General features: G+C 36.3%; 1 gene segment (V, D, J or C); it reads left to right on the top strand.

Annotated features, from left to right (window-relative positions):
* The first annotated feature begins 1563 nt into the window (after positions 1–1563).
* LOC120524970 lies at positions 1564–8503 on the top strand. The segment is given in 5 exon segments: positions 1564–1588; positions 5312–5644; positions 5795–5812; positions 7629–7735; positions 8182–8503. Coding segments are annotated over 5 exon segments (492 nt in total).
* The last annotated feature ends 9257 nt before the right edge of the window (positions 8504–17760 follow it).

The following is a 17760-nucleotide window of genomic DNA, read 5'->3' as shown; positions in this document are numbered from 1 at the left end:
TTTACATTCTGCATTTGAAAGATTTACTTTAACTCTGTATTGAAAGTAGCACTTGGTATTGGTTACTTTATCAATGTATTTGTCTTTTTTTTTTTTTGAGACAAATAAATAATCGAATGATCCCTGTTGTTTATCCTCGGTATCATTTTTTTGGAGATGAGTGTTGTGGTCGGATGATGATGCTGTATGTGTTGGTTATTAACCTGCAGAATTACCTGGCGGATAACTTAGTACTACAGTTACCTGAAACTGCAACAGGAAATCATCTGCAGCTGGCGTCTTGTTTTTGTATGACACTCCAATGCTGTGGGGATGGGGGGACACCATGATACATTTCCATAGACTGCCTGTACAAAAACGTCACAAGTACAAATCGTGTCACTGGCAGAAAACTACCGATGGAGTCTCTAAAGAACCAAACAGCACATTTTGAATCTCTCTCAGACCCACGTATCTAAAAAGTAAAGCCCAGACCTGACTTTTCTCAACACAATTAAAGAAGATAGTTTACTAAAAAGGCTCATTTCCTAAAGTTGTTTTGTCCCTTTATCTAAATAAATCGAAATCGAAGGAATCGATTGTTTTTACACTGTCTGCATTTTCTTCATTTCTTTAGCAATCCTTACGGGTACATTGCCTGTATAGACTCAATAGCATCTGCACAAGACTAGCATAATAAGCCTGTATTTTGTTAAGGGATTGAACCCTGTGCTGCTGGAAGAGAAGTGTACTTTGGAAAAGGAACGAAACTCACTGTTTTAGGTAAATCTGAATCTTTTATTATAATGTATCTCTTATATTATTAGCTTTATCCTCCGCTGGTTATCTACAGTATAAAATATGAAACGTACGTGTTTACCCGTTTCTCCTTAAAGTGATGTTATTAGTAGATCTGCAATAGACTAAAATCATGACTCACTATTATTTCTCAGATCTATCACCATCTATTCCTGGTATTGTAGGAGCATGTAACAAATGCAAATAAATAAAAATGTATTTCTGGAACTTTAATGTGGATGGGTCTTTTGGAAACCAAAAAGCACGTTTATTTTTAAAAATGATATATGCAGCCCCGATGGCTGCTATACCTTTCAGTATGGCTCGTTAGCTCTGTGCTCTAACCAGCCTGCTTACTTTGGAAAAGGCACAAAGCTGACCGTACTTGGTAAGTTGCCGCATACATTGCGAATATTATAAAGAGGACTGTTCATTTTTTTTTTTTTATGTTATGTCGTCCAGTTTAATTTCTACAAAGGATTCAGTTAAAAGTAATGCAGCTGCGCGTAATTTGCTCAGTTAACGTTTGGAGAAGAAATAAAAGACATATCGATTAGGACAAGTTTTAAAATCTTTCCATCATGTGGTTAAAATTAGACTCAAAATTAGAAATTATAATTTTCTCGTGAAAGAATATTAACTCATATTAACAAAGGCAGACCGTTGAAAACCCTGTGAAAATTCTGCCTCTCGTACTTGAAGCTTTTTAAACTCCCTGTTAAATGATGCACGAGAATTTTTCACTTAATTTTAAATGCTGTGAGTTAAAATCCAGTATATTTCGGAAAAGGAACTAAAGTGATGGTCTTTGGTAAGCAAATTTTTATTTCTGAACAGAATGGGAAACGAAAGGCAAAATAAGTGTTTACTTAAGAAAAGATGCAGAGAAGGTGCAGTTTTAGAAAAGGCTTACACAACTGTGATCAAATACTTCCCCCCTGATTTTTGGTAAAGGAACAAAGTTAACTGTACTAGGTAAGAAGAATCGTCTATTTGTTTATTTCTGTTATTTTCGTTCGTCTCTTTTTTCGTTCAATCCACTCATTTTCGAGTAATCTAACTCACATGCAGGTTTGTGACTGTGGCACATGTACCATTGTTTTTTTCATAAACGTTCGGATAGGGAACCAGACTGACAAATCAGAAATGAAAATGGAAGACATTGGTTAGGTCAAAATCCTAAATTCGAATATCTCTTCGGTTAAAAAGAAATAAAAAGTAACCTGTTTTGGATTTGGAACCTGACAGGTAAGAAATGAAAGACTTATCGGTTATGTCATCTTTGAAAATCGTTTCCATATGTTATAAACGGTTAAAATTAAAATAAAAGTGCCTCTGTGAGCTCTGTACACCCCTTGTCACTGCCCTTCTATGCAGATACTGTCCAGGGATAGCATTTTATTGCCCAAAGAATCTTAAAAAAGAAAGTATAAATGCATATAAGCAAGGCAATAAATTTAAACCACTAATGAAATTACAAAAGCGTTGAGAGTTTTCCTATAGTTAAAGCGCGCTGTGCTGCTAGCGATATAAGTTATTTCGGAAGTGGCACCAGACTAACTGTTCTAGGTAAGGAACATGTTTATGTACGCAATTTATTAAATTAAAATTCTGCATATAGTGAACAATTATAAAATTTCCAATTTAATCCAATTTGGAGTGTTTATATTTAATCAATTTGAGGATTTCTATTTTAATGGTATTGTTAAAGACACGACTCTTAAGTCTTTTGTATATTTAAAAAAAGAAAAAAAATGTTTTAAAACTTTTGTTAGTTAACGTTCTCTCCTGGGCCATTTTGCGAATTTTCATTTTCGATTAAGTCTTTTTGTAATATAAACTTCACGTAACATTTTTGTGCTCTAGTAGTTGATCGTGTGCAACTAGTATTTAGCATTGCTGGAATTTATTTCCAGGTTTAAAATCCAGGAATTAGCCCTGGCTATTACTCGTACTGTCCATGGAAAAATATAACAAACATATTTCTTAAATCACACTGTACATCTGTATCGAAAGGCCGCAAGTGCACTCCTAGAACTGAACGGGCCAAAGTGGTTCCAGAAAGAACCTTTATTTAACTTTAGACCTGCAACAGTTTCCATAAGAAGCCATGACATGGTATCAGATTTTTAAAATACTACTATATTCATGACTTTGAAATGATTCCTGCTGCATACAGTAAATCGTGCTCTTGTTTTCTTGTTCTGTCTCTGTTCTTTTAGTGTAATAAATACAAAAGATGTCTGTTTAGTTTACAGAGTTTCAAAGGCCAAACACCCAATAGGCAAAGAACCCATTATAAAATCAAATGGTTGTTTGTCAAGCAAAGATTCAAAGAGTAACCACACAACTAAAAGTAAAAACTAAATTAGAAGTTGAACATAGAAAAGAAAAACTGTAATATATATTTCGAATGGGTTGCGTGAGACCGATCTGTCACTTTTACTTTTTTTTTATTAATTTCTTACTACTGATTAACTTCTTATTCTTCATTATTATTATTATTATTATTATTATTATTATTATTATTATTATTGCAGGACAGATTTTTGCCTGTTTTCGAGTCATTTCCTCAGTTTGTTTAAAGTGAGAGTTCAGATATCCGAATCCGTATAGAAATTATTAGCGGCATGAAAAAGTATAAAATATTTAAATAGCACATACCGGTACTTCTCACAGTTTATTTAGTTAAAGTATTTAAAGTAAATTTAAATAGATAAATGAATAAATTAACATGACATTTCCTTATTCGACATAAGCCAGTGGTTCTCAACCTGTAGGGCGCCCCCCCTAAGAGGGCGCGAAGTAACAAAAAGGGGGCGCGAAAATGTGAAAAAAAGAAAACAAGAATCAAAAATATGAAAACAAATCTGTTGAAACTAAAACAAATGAACTTAAACTACATTCTGATACTAGAACAATAAATATAGAGTTAGATAAATGTCGATAAAAGTTAAGTAGGTATAATAAAATATGCATCTACATTTCAAAAAAATGTTAGGAGGGGGCGCGATTAAAACTGTTATGAAAACTCGGGTCGCAAATACTTAACGGTTGAGAAACGCTGACATATGCCACTTATTGAAACGGAAGTTTAGTAATCCGAAAAATGTTCGTGCTTAACATGTTGCAGTAGAGATTGTAAAAGGTTTGACAAAAACACAGCTAGAAGATTAAAGTGAGATGAGGGTCTAGGTAGGTTTAGATAGCACTTAGAAGTGCAATTTAAAGATATGTGAAAATGCTGCTTATTGAAATATTCTTAAACCTGCTTCAGACACGAAGGAACCCGGCCTGGACGGAATGTCCTTCTGGGCTAACTCAAGCACAAACGGCCAGTATCCCCAATTAATCTAACACTCGTGTACTTGGGGATACTGGAAACAAAAATGTAGGGGGTATGAAAGAAAGAAAGAAAGAAAGAAAGAAAGAAAGAAAGACTTGGTACTAGAAGCAGCAGCGCATATTATAGGGCTTCCGCTTTAAATGGCTGCACTGAATTGCTAAACAGTAGTTTGCCTTCTCGAATGAAAGACACGGAGAAAGGAGAAGGAAGATACATCGAGTTTCGCAGTTATGCCTGATTACACCATGTAGTGCACATAAAACACACAATTGTCCATTTTGTCTTCTGCTTCTTACCTGGTCCTTACTGTCTACATGGGGTATGAACGTATCCGTCCTACAGTCTGGCACACAATAGTCGAATGTTTCCAGGACAGGTTTGTCCACCAAAGATGTCTAAATTGGAATATGTGAGTTTAGCTTCATAATCAAGGAACAGTAAAATTCTTACTCCCATGTCTGATTAAGAAACAATAAAATTTAATTCTCCTCCACATGACAAGCAAAAATTACTAAACGTGGATTTTAACGTAAAACCTTTGCAGTCTTTACCACTTCCCTATCCACCCCCAAAAAAAGAATACAACTACAAAATAAGACATTATTGTGCTTTGAAATAATAAACATATAACTATGAGGCTATGAAGGACACATTTAGATGAACAGTCAGAAATAAGTATTCAATAAAGAAATGGTCACATGCATGCGTGTGTGTCTGTGTGTGTACAAGTGTGCAATTTCAAAAGTTTAGGTAGGTAGCCATTAGAGCCCTTATTCTAAAGTGGTACTGATTTATCTGGGCTGTATAGGGGCCCTAGAATGTCTATTTACTTATTTGTTGGAAAAAATTCTGAAATGAAGAAAATTTATGAAAGTATATCATCTATAAAGAGTCACACATATATTATTACTATTTGCTTCATTACAATTGACTGCACCACAATAAAAAAATGACAACAATGAAAACAAATGTTTATCCATAAATGCTCAGCTTGTATATATATATATATATATATATATATATATATATATATATATATATATATATATATATATATATATATATAATATTTGATAAATGAGAAAATTAAAAAAATACTGTGTTTTTCCTTGAGGCGGGATGCAGATGAATGGGACATTTAACACTTAAAGACTGTAGAACCTAAAATACATTTTTTTTTTTTATTAGAGAAGAATGTCACTGAACCAACTCTGGAAATCCTCAGTCCATCACAAGATGAACTTTGCAAAAGGAATCGGGTGACACTGATTTGTCTAACGACTGATTTTTATCCTGACCACATAACTATTACCTGGGATTTGCCACAACTGAACGAGCCAACAAGAATTAAAACTGACACCCCAGTGCTGAATGGCCACACAAAGTTGTATGGTGTCAGCAGCCGGTTAAGAGTGCCAAAAAGTGTCTGGTGCAACCCTGATAACAAGTTTACCTGCATTGTGACATTTGGCATGGAAAATGGAACTGAGACTTACAGGAGATCTATACACGGATCACAAGGTACGACCAGTTAAAGCATAACATCTTTAAAACTATTAAGTCTTTTTTAAAAAGCCTGCCTATAAACAAAGCTTTATACTTAAATACACAATTCAGTAAAATGGAGTTTTAATATAATAAGTCCTTCTTTTTCCTTTTACAATTTTTCAGATTGTGTGAAGAGGACAGGTAAGTATTTATTCACTATGTTCAGTACACTACATTTTTGAAAGTTACTAGGCCTGTTTTACTTACTTGTAGGCCTTAGTTTTGCTTGATGCCTACATCATGTTTTAGTCAATATTTGAAGATTTAATTTTCTGTTTTATTTCTTGTATAAGGAGAAATTACTTATAATTTATATGCATAGCTATACTTCAAAATGTTAGACTATTTTAGCAAGTGCAAATAATTAGTTTAAAGAATTTTATTGGTCTGAAGAACATTACAAATAAGCTGCAATGATTTTGTTTTTAATGAATCCTGTATTTACTGGAATGCTGTATTAAGGCATGGGCAGCTTGGTGATTCAGTGGGAAGCGCATCTGCCACATGGACTCTCTATCCTTTAGTTTAATTCCATGGCCAAATTTTGTCCAAGTTGAGTTCATCTTTGTTCCCAGTGTCTTACAATACCTGAAGACGGGCATGGAGCGTTTCCAAATTGGCTCCATATGCGTGTCATTGTAATAATAATCCACCCTAATTAAAGGACAAGTGTCTTTGTGTAGTTGCTATGTCTATGTTATATGCCATTCATTAAAGTGTTAATGTTTGTGGTGCACCATCCGTTAGCATGAAAAGTGCAATGCATTTTATTAATATACAGGGTGGCCCATATTTATGTATATAATTGAAAAGGCGTTATTGTCAGAAAAGTACCGATGTTATTATCAAGTTACATAATGGAACATGAACCTTAAGTACCTTAAATGTTTTTCATGCCCTGTTCTCCATGGCGTGCTCCACCAATATGCCATCCAGATTGATACACGCCTGAAGACGAAGAGCAATGATGTCACAGGCGGCTTGGCACGTCTGTACTGGTATCCTCTGAAATTCTTCTGTGATTGCTGCACGTAGCTTAGCCACATTGTGGATGCAATTTTGATACACCTTGTCTTTTAGTTAACCCCATAGGAAAGCAGGTAGGCCCAGGAGTGTACGTACTGATGCCAACACAGCTCTTGTGGCGAATGCCTTTCAAAATTCACCTGAGAAACCGAAAACACAGCAGCGTGTGTAAAAAGTGCTGAACATTTCTCACACAACGCTGCCAGGAAAAATGAAGTACCTGAACTTAAAGTCATATCATCCTCGTTTGGTTAATGCTGCCAATGAGGATTTTCCAGATAGGACATACACAGTAGTTTAAATGCAACAACCTGTGAAACGTCATATACATAAACATGGGCCACCCTGTACTTTGTCTGGTCACATGATTTTTGAGGGTCAGAGTACAGGGTCAGCATTCCTGGAGCAACGTTCAGCTTAAGGGCCTTGCTCCAGGGCGCAATGGAGTAGGATCCCTTCTGGCAGTAACAGGATTTGAACTGGCAACCTTTCAGACACCACCGCAGATCCTTTGCCATTGTGCCATCACTCCATCCTAGTTAATTAATTTCTTATTACTTCATGCATTACAAAATACATTCCAATATATGCAATGCGAATGGTAGCACTGAATATTATTATTGTTAATAATTATTATTATTATTATTATAATAATAATACATTTTGTTTATGTAACACCTGTGTTAAAATAAACCTTCAACAGACTGATACTGATATACTGCTTTACTCTGAATTCCAGTGCTGCTCAGATAGGCTTCAGCTTTCCAAGACACTGGATTGGATTTACTGGTTTGAGTATATTAAGGATTATGTATTTACTGAGACATACACAACACTGCTTAACAAGCCTGATTTAGCTATTTTCATACAACTGTTCCTGTAATGATCATATAATTGTTTTTGATTTTTTATTTCCTTTTTCTACTCTCAGAATCAGTTAAGAAAAACAGCAAAACTGTGACATTTGCATATCTAATATTTATTGGAAAAAGTGTGCTGTATGGATTCCTACTTACAATTGTTTTGTGGAAAACAAAGGTAAGCAATATTCCTGTCAGTATGGAGACTTACTAAACTTAATAAAGTTCAAACTGATATGTGTAATCATTTTTAAATATATGGCTTGTTCATGCCAAATGCATACTAAATCATTGTTTAAATAAAGTAAATAAATATTCACTCATCCAGCACATTGCTGTAACTATTTTTCCTTTGTATATTGAAAAGTTTCAGAGTTATTACATAGTCAGACATGACTAACAGTTTCCGAAATGCTAGTCAATCCTAAATTGTCCCTGGTATGTGTGTTTCTGTGTGTTTGCCCAGCGACGGACTGGTGCCCTGTCCTGGACTTCTTCCTGCCTTCTGCCCTACGCTAGCTGGGATAGGCTCCAGCAGCCCCTCTGATCCTGTTAAGGACAAAGCAGATTGAAAAATGATGAAATGAAATGAGTCTTTTTGACCTTCTTTGTGTTCTTTTGCAGCTGCACTCAAAAGATTTCCAATGATGAATGAACCTGAAATCATTGTTTTCTTAATCTCAATATAAAATTTATGTTTGCATTTATCAAAAGTATTATTTTCATTTTCTGCACTGATTAATACAAATGGCATTTGTTGATTTTTTATATCATTTTACATTAATTTTATTTCTCTTCTTTATGCTTTACTTCACATAAGCCTTGTTTCATAACAAAACTGAAAGTTGCTTGTATTTTTAGTATAGTATGCAATTTTATTAACTATTGTGTTTTAACTGTCTCGAATTGTCACGTCCAGTGTATTAAAAATGGCTTATGAATTTTATCAATTGTTTCTTGAATTTCTTATCTAATTCTGCATGACCACAACACACACATATAAACTTCTACGTGCCACTTTGATCTAAACAAAAACACAACCACACTTAATATACTTAAATAGTACTTTGATAAGCTCAAACATGCAAAACAGGGATAATCACAGGGTGTAATACAATACATAAATTAAGAAAAATGACTGCAGGACTTTACTGTTAAACATACTAGTCCCTAAATGGGTTTGCTTTAGATAGCATTTAGAAGTGCAATTTAATGATACATAAGAATGCTGCATATTGAAATATTCTTAAACCTGCTTGAGGCACGAAGGAACCCGACCTGGACGGAATGTCCTGGGCTAACTCAAGCACAAACAGCCAGTATCCCCAATTAATCTAACACTTGTGTCTTTGGGGATATTGGAAACAAAAAATGTAGGGTCTATAAAAGAAAGAAAGAAAGAAAGAAAGAAAGAAAGAAAATGACTTGCTACTAGAAGCAGCAGAACATATTATAGGGCTTCTGTTTTAAATGGCTGCACTGAATTGCTAAACAGTAGTTTGCCTTCTCGAATGAAAGACACGTAGTAACGAGAAGGCAAATACATCAAGGTTCGCAGAGTATGCCTGATTACAACATGTAGTGCACATAAAACAGACAATTGTCCATTCTTACCTGGTCCTTACTATCTACATGGGGTATTCTGGCCGGTGTGAGCGTATCCGTCCTATGCTGCAGTCTGGCACACAATAGTCGAATGTTTCCAGGACTGGTTTGTCCACCAAAGATGTCTAAATTGGAATATGTGAGTTTAGTTTCATAATCAAGGTAAAGTAAAATTCTTACTCCCATGTCTGATTAAGACACAATAAAATTTAATTCTCCTCCGCATGACATGCAAAAATTACTAAACGTGGATTTTAACGTGAAACCTTTGCAGTCCTCGCCACTTTCCCAAAAGAGGGAATACAACTACAAAGTAAGACATTATTGCACTTTGAAGTAATAAACATATAACTATGTGGTTGTGAAGAGCAATTCAGCTATAGAATATAACATTTTCTCTTTACAAAGTGTTGAAAATCCGGGATGAGGGTCAGTCCTGCCATAGTGCATTTTTATTTTACATTTAGATGAACAGTCAGAAATAAGTATTCAATGAAGAAATGGTCACACAAGTGTGTGTGTATGTGTGCAAGTGTGCCATTTCAAAAGTTTAGGTAGCCATTAGAGCCCTTATTCTAAAGTGGTACTGATTTATCTGGGCTGTATAGGGGCCCTAGGATGTCTATTTACTTATTTGTTGGAAAAAATTCTAAAATGAAGATAATTTATTAAAGTATATCATCTATATACAGTATATATATAAAGAGTCACACATATATTATATTATTACTGTTTGCTTCATTACAAATGACTGCACCACAATAAAGAATATGACTGATAATGAAAACAAATGTTTATGCCTAAGTATAATAAGAAATGCTCAACTTGTACAATTATTTATTTATTTATTTCATAAATAAGAAAATTCTAAAAATACTGCATTTTTCCTTGTGGTGAGATGCAGATGAATGGGAATGATAAACACGTAACACTTAAAGACTGAGTAGTACCTAAAAGAAAACAAAAACACAACCACACTTATTATACATATATAGTACTTTGATAAGCTTAAAAAATGCAAAACAAGGGTAATCACAGGTTGTAATACAATACATAAATTAAGAAAAATGACTGCAGGACTTCACTGTTAAACATACCAGCCCTTTACTGGGATTGTTTGTTCACTTCCACCATCCAAAAATCTCTTCAGATCTCTGCATAGATGACCTCCATCCCATTAAGAATTTGGCCCATTTGACTTCCTAATGCCAAATTCATTAACTGTGGACAGTTATGAGCCATTATGGACCAAGTTCAATTTATATATTTTCATGAAAACATGTAGCTCAAAATGTGTTTCAAATAATAAAACACAAAAAATGTTTGAAATGGAAGAATCACTAATGATTTGTGGCCTGTAGGGGTCTTCTCAGATCTGTAAGGGGCATCCCTAAACCCCAGACACCAGTGTGAAAGTGTCCAAGTTTCTCTAATCTCGAAAGCTAAACACAATCAGGCTTATCCTGTAGTTAAATAGTAGACTACCTGGGAAACCTGAGTGCTGTAAACTAAAATTAAACTAAAAGAAGTGAGAATTCAGGGCAAAGTCTGAAGGTGAGAATAAAAGTAGCTCAAATAAAGTAATGATATGATGAACTGTATCAGGTGATATTAAAAGTGATGTCCCCTTAAGGATCAGCGCTAGGACCACTGGTCTTTTTAATATATGAAACCGATCTGGACAAAAATTTCATCAAAAAGATAGCTAAGATTGCAGATGATACCAAGCTAGGTGGAAGGGCAGATAATGTAGCATTTGTTAAACTGTTACAGAGAAACTAGGACAGCATAAAAATTTAAAGTAAGTAAATGTAAAGTATTACATGTGATAGTAGAAATGTTAGATTGAATACACAATGGGAAGTCTGAAAATCGAAAGTACACCTAATGAGAAGGACCTAGGAGTCACATCACTATCTATATTAACACAGTGTATAGAAGTGATCCAGAAGGCTAATGGGATGTTAGGTTATATATCAAGAAGTGTGGATTATAATTCAAGGGAGGATATGCTTAAAATGAATAAAATAGTAGTGAGGCCTCACCCGGAGGACCGTGTGCAGTTTTGTCTCCATATAACAAAAAAGACACAGCAGCAATAGAGAACGTTCTGAGGAAAATTGATTAGACAGATTCAAGGTGAACTATATGGAGAAATTAAAGGAGTTGAATCTTTTCAGTTTAAGCAAACAAAGATTAAGAGGAGACGTGTGTAAAATTATGATGGGAAACAGTACACGATTGTCTCTTTAAAATAAATTTTGCCACAGCAACACAGGGCTGAGGTTGGACATTTGTTATGGGCAGATTTCATACAAATATTAAATAGTTTTTATTCATGCAATAAAAACATAGACACATGGAATAAATTACCAAGTGGTGTGGTGGGCAGCAGGACTTTGGGAACCTTCAGATCTTGACTTGACAATCTGGGTCAATATAATGGATGAGCTTGTGGTGAATGGTCTGTTCTTGTCAAGATTTTTTAAATGTTCAAATGGTCTAATATCCTAACAACCTCACAGACCCAAATCCAGTTCAAGTAACTATTTTTTTAACATAATAACGCATCAAATAAACAATTTTCTTTCTTTCTTTCTTTCTTTCTTCAGTCCTCACAGGCAATTTTTGTTCTACTCCTCTCCCATCTTCAACTTGTCTGGGTGAGGCATAGCATTTCCTTTATGCCAGACCCAGAAGTATGTCCACTGCCAACATATCACATCCACAAAGCACTTCCTGATCAAACTGAACCTGCTTAAAGCAAGAAATCTTCCTCCCCCATAGCTCCTCATGGTAGCCCACAAGAAACCCAGCAGAATAACCCATTGACACAACTCCCATGCAACCGTATGGGTGTACATTGGAGCTCCGCCAGGATGATGCTGTCACTTATATTAAAATTTAAATGACTACTGTTTTCCAAATAATATTTTCCACTGTTTTGCACTGAGATGTTTGGGCACATGTTGTAAAGAATGGAACTTCAGAAAGCTTTCTTGTTTGCTGTTTTTCACTTGATTATTTACATGAAACTAAAGAAATCTAAAGATTGTTGACGCCCAAGCAAAGCCAGAACTGGTATCTTTTTACAGATGTATGTCTACAGTCATAGTTGGAAACTAGAGCAGCTTTTTATGTGCAGCGCTTTGCAGCACAGCAGTGTACTTAGCTGAGTAGCTTGTGGTTTTCTGTTCCTTGTTACTTTGCCCAAAGCTTCATTTGGCTTTGCTGCAAAACAAGTAAGTTATGAAAACCACAAAAAGCTTCCTGTTAGCTTAAAGGTTAAAAAAAAATAAAAAAAATGGAGTCATAAATGTAAAATATGTGCCTCTGTTTTTCAGGTGAGGAAGACACCAAGGTAACTGTCAAGCAGGTGTTTCTTTACCAAATACACACATGTGTGCATAAAAAAGATTTATATTCTTATGTAGGGATGATCAAAGGGGTAACCTACATTATCATTACATTAAGAAAACACAAAATGAAACCTGCTGTCCCATTTAGCCTGCATAGAGCAGGAAGAATGTCAAGGTGCATGCACAAAGTCCACCAACTAAGCCACTTGTCTACTACACTACATCTGTTTTCTTTTTTTCTTTTCTTTCTTTCTTTCTTTCTTTCTTTCTTTCTTTCTTTCTTTCTTTCTGTCTTTCTTATTCTACTCTGTTTTTAGTGCTCTTAACTTGCCATTTATTGAATTAATGTGAGGTGACAAATCTGCAGAAACTGCATTATGCAAACTTGTCACCATAGACCAAAATCTCAAAGTAATATTATCTTATGGAATCCATGCCATGAAGACATGAGGCTGATTTGATCAGTGAGTGTATAAAACAGACAAATAGAAAGACATATAAATATTCCATCCATCCATTATCCAACCCACTATATCCTAACTCAGTGGTTCTCAACCTGTGGGATGGGCCCCCCTAGAAGGGCGCGAAGATGTGAAAAAAAGAAAACAAGAATCAAAAATATGAAAAAAACATCTGTTGAAACCAAAACAAATTAACTTAAACTACATTCTGATACTAGAATAATAAATATACAGATAGATAAATGTCAATAAAAGTTAAGTAGGTATAATAAAATATGCATCTACATTTCAAAAAAGGGGGGACGCGATTAAAACTGTTATGGAAACTCGGGTCGCAAATACTTAAAGGTTGAGAAACGCTGTCCTAACTGCAGGGTCATGGGGGTCTGCTGGAGCCAATCCCAGCCAACACAGGGCACAAAGCAGGAACAAATCCCAGCCAGAGCACCAACCTAACGCAGGGCACACACACGCACACACAACCACACACTAAGGACAATTTAGGATCGCCAATCCACCTAAACTGCATGTCTTTGGACTGTGGGAGGAAACCGTAGTATCCAGAGGAAAGCTACACAGACACGGGGAGAACATGCAAACTCCACACAGGGAGAAACTGGGAAGAAAACCCAGGTGTCCTAACTGCAAGGCCATACAAATATTCACAACCATTAATTACAAATCAGATTTAGGTCTTTATTTTCAAATAATAATAATACTACATTTTATTTATATACCACCTTTCCCTAAGGTCAGAGTATATCTCTTAGCATAAATTGTACAATATAAATTATTGGAGAAGACCTGACTCCTTTAATATTTCTTAGATAAATAAAAGTGTATGGATCAATGTATGGAAATGAATGTCAATCGTTAATAATAATAATAATAATACCATACCACTTTTTAAGCCCACTTAACCCTGAACAGGGTCGCATGGGGAATAAGCCTATCCCAGCAAGCATAGGGTGCAAAGCAGGAACAATCCCTCGATGGGTCACCTGTCCATCATAGGGTGAACACATGCACACAGGCAAATTCAGAGTTGTCAGTCCACCTAACCTTCACATCTTTGGATGGTAGGAGAAAGCTAGAGGAACATGAGGAAACCCACAATGGGCATGGGTAGACCATGCAAACTCCACTCAGGGAGGGCCTGGGTCATAAATTTATAAAGCAGCTACTACTACTGCACCACGTATAACAACAGTAATATATTCATTTCTCAAACATTCTTTATCCATTACATGGTCCTAAGAATTCAGAGCAAATCATTTAAAAGATAGCAGCAAGCCCTGTAAATGGTGTCAATCCATTACAGGGGATCCGTCACTCACACCAGAGCAATTTAGAGCCACAGTGTAACCTAGCGTAAGATATTTACATATAGCATGTGTGTGAATTCATAGAAGAAAAAAACAGCAAAAGGATAGATAGATAGATAGATAGATGTGAAAGGCACTATATCATAGATAGATAGATAGATAGATAGATAGATAGATAGATAGATAGATAGATAGATAGATAGATAGATAGATAGATAGATAGATAGATAGATAGATTTGTTTCCTGCCTTGTGCCCTGTGTTGGCTGGGATTGGCTCCAGCAGACCCCCGTGACCCTGTAATTACAATATAGTGGGTTGGATAATGGATGGATGGAGGTTTAATGGAAGGATGTATTTGGAAATATAAACAATACTCCAAGCTTATCAGTAGAAAATAAATTAAGTGATTTATTTTTACAAAAATAAAAATGCATGTTAAGTTAATTTTTGATCCTTAGCTGGATCTTAAAAAATTCCATGCATTATGTCCAGTGGGCTTCCAAGGAATCAGACCTCGGATACAGCAGGAGTAGAAAATGAATGGGAGGATAGATGGATGAATGGATGGATTAAAAAAGGGAGAGAGAGAGAGAGAGAGCACAAAAAGAAGCCCATTTGCAGTAAAATAGGACCATTCTGCCTTTCAGAAAGAGACTACAGGTGGAAGATCCTCAAGTCTTTGAAAGGCTGATGCCACCCTCTTGTGGCTCTGAAACACATTTGCAAAATTCTTTCCAATATCATTTCTTTTTCTTTCAATATAAAAGTTATTCACAGGTTGCTTTTAATTTTATGTGATTTTTATAACTTTGATAAGTCATTTGAAGTTATTTTATATTCAAGTTCTTTCACTTTTTGTACTAAAATGCCTCTTATCTCTGAAACTGGACCAAAAAGTTGAAAGGCTTACTAAACACAAATTAAATTTTTTATACATTTCTCATTCAAGAGTACATGAAGCAAAAATATAACACATATTGTGTATTATTTTTAAACTCAAAAATAGATGTACTCTCATAATACGTGTTTTCTCTTTGTCCCATTATTCAATTTCTCAGTGATGTGGAAAGTGGAAGTTGTTAAACCTAAGAAAGCTTTTACTTGACTTCATAAAGCTATTTAATACAACAAATGGACAATTTGTTATGTAGCCCATAGAATTCCTAATGTTATGTATAAGCATTTCTTGGAGCCTCTCAGACGTAAATTCTGCTTGAGCTGACTATGGCTCAGTGGTTAGTTGGTTACTTCTGCAATTCCAACATACCTGACTTCAGTTCTGCTGACAGTTAACAGTATCTTTCAGTATCTTTAGATTCTTTTCACATTCCAAATGCTGGATTCATTGACAAAAAAAGAAACTGTGTGACCTTAATTAGTGTGTGTAAAGAGTGCCTTACAATGAACTGAAGACCAACTCAGTGAAGCTTTCAGCCAGATCTTTAATCCACATGGTGATCTCCCTGTGACGTTCAAGGTGAAAAGTTGTTCCTAAAATGAATGAATGAATAAAATGTGTTGCTGCCCTCTAATGGCTACAGATATAGAGTGCGTCCTTACCAAATATCTGGGACAGTGGAACAATAGGTGGAATTCACATTTCACATTGTAACTCATTGGTTAGATTTCTTTCTGTTGCTCTGTTTTCAGTGAAGTTAATTTGATCTAGGTTTATTTGTGGGAGTTTCCTTCTTAGACTATAATTTCCTGAAAATAACTTTTTACACGTTTTTATTCCTGATATGTGTGTGTCTTGTTAGTGTTTGGTGGAAATTTTCAGTAACACCAAAAAGACACATAGTATAAAAGCTGTATGGAAATTTAGTATTAAACAATGTCTTAGATTACCACTGCAGCAGTTCCAATGGAAATCATTTATTAAACAAACTTGAAGGAGCCCTGTGGTGGGCTGGCACCCTGCCCAGGGTTTGTTTCCTACCTTGCGCCCTGTGTTGGCTGGGATTGGCACCAGCAGACCCCCGTGACCCTGTAGTTAGCATATAGCGGGTTGGATAATGGATGGATGGATGAAGGAGCCCTGCCATATGAGCTGCCTGATATTCACTATGACAAATGCCAATTAATATAATAATATGAAAATACTTGGAATAATAAAGGCTGAATTTTTTTTGTGCAGAATATCTTTATACACAAAACAAGATGAATGCAATAGTTTAGGCCTTCTCAGACCCTATACTTTGCATGGATATGAAAGGTTACAAACCCCTGGAACGTTTAAACATTTTTGGACAAAAATTATTGAATACTAGCCAACACGCGGCGTAGCATACGCCGCATAATCAGGCCGCTTTTTAAATGATTTTTAAGTACAGAGGAAAAAATAAACATTTGAAAAATCCGTAATTTAATAAACCACCAAGAAAAGTAACATTGCAACAATGCACGCTACGAACCAACATACAATTGTCCGTGACTGAAAACCAGAGGAGCGCCATTGCGTTTTCTCCTTCCAAAGCGAAGGACGGGGTTGAACGGCGCTCGTTCAGTACGCACTGCCCACTTATGTGCCCGACCCCAACTCCATACCTGAGTCGCTTTCGTCTGTGTACAGTCCACACGCACCTGTGAGTCACGTTGACTGTTAATTTTCCAAACACCGCCTCAGTCGGTTTCCACGTTGATTTTTCATTGTTCTTTGCGGTTCCGGATGCTTTTTTTTATATATAATTTCTCGTTCGTGGGGAACAATTGGAAGCCACGGTCTCCATCACGAATGGGGTTCAACAGCTTACTCACGCCTCCCCATGCCGGGTAGACACACGTTGATCCATTCAGTGTAGCGCACGTGCAGTACCGGACATACAAGTGCGTCACAAAACTGTTAATGCTCAATCTCACATGGCTGAAAGCCACTTGTCCCTATAAGAATTTGGACGCCGACCGCTGTTGGGTTGTGTAACTATTTAGCAGGCGGGAGTCTCGTTCGTTTTCGGAAATAACCAGGCAAATCGCTCCACCAACTAAGAACTGCCATGCACCACCACCCACAGAATCAAGAAAGAGCTATCAATCTGTCAATCCTGTCCATGTCTGGGCCAGGTGAGGTTTCCTGTGTTGAGTCAAATGAAGCGAAAGGCGCCACACCTGGTGGTGCCCTTCCGTCAATTCCTTTAAGTTTCAGCTTTGTAACCATACTCCCCCCTGAACCCAAAGACTTTGGTTACCCAGTTGGCTGCCCGGCGGGTCATGGGAATGATGCCGCCGGATCGCCTGTTGCGGGGCCTGCATTGGTGAAGCAGGTGAGACGGTAATGAAACAGAGGCACAGGGCTTATTGGTTTTTAAAGACTGCTTCATTCATTGGGTTTTAACCAATGCACGGAACGAACCAACACACATTCGTCCGTGCGGTGCTCAGGGTGGAACGGGAGGAGAGGAGAAGGACGTCCATTCAGCTCCGTCCGTCGTGCTAGTCTGCTGATTTCTCGTTC

Source organism: Polypterus senegalus, chromosome 3 (assembly GCF_016835505.1).
Source record: "Polypterus senegalus isolate Bchr_013 chromosome 3, ASM1683550v1, whole genome shotgun sequence".
NCBI classification, from domain to species: domain Eukaryota; kingdom Metazoa; phylum Chordata; class Cladistia; order Polypteriformes; family Polypteridae; genus Polypterus; species Polypterus senegalus.
This window is presented reverse-complemented; position numbering and strand designations above follow the sequence as displayed.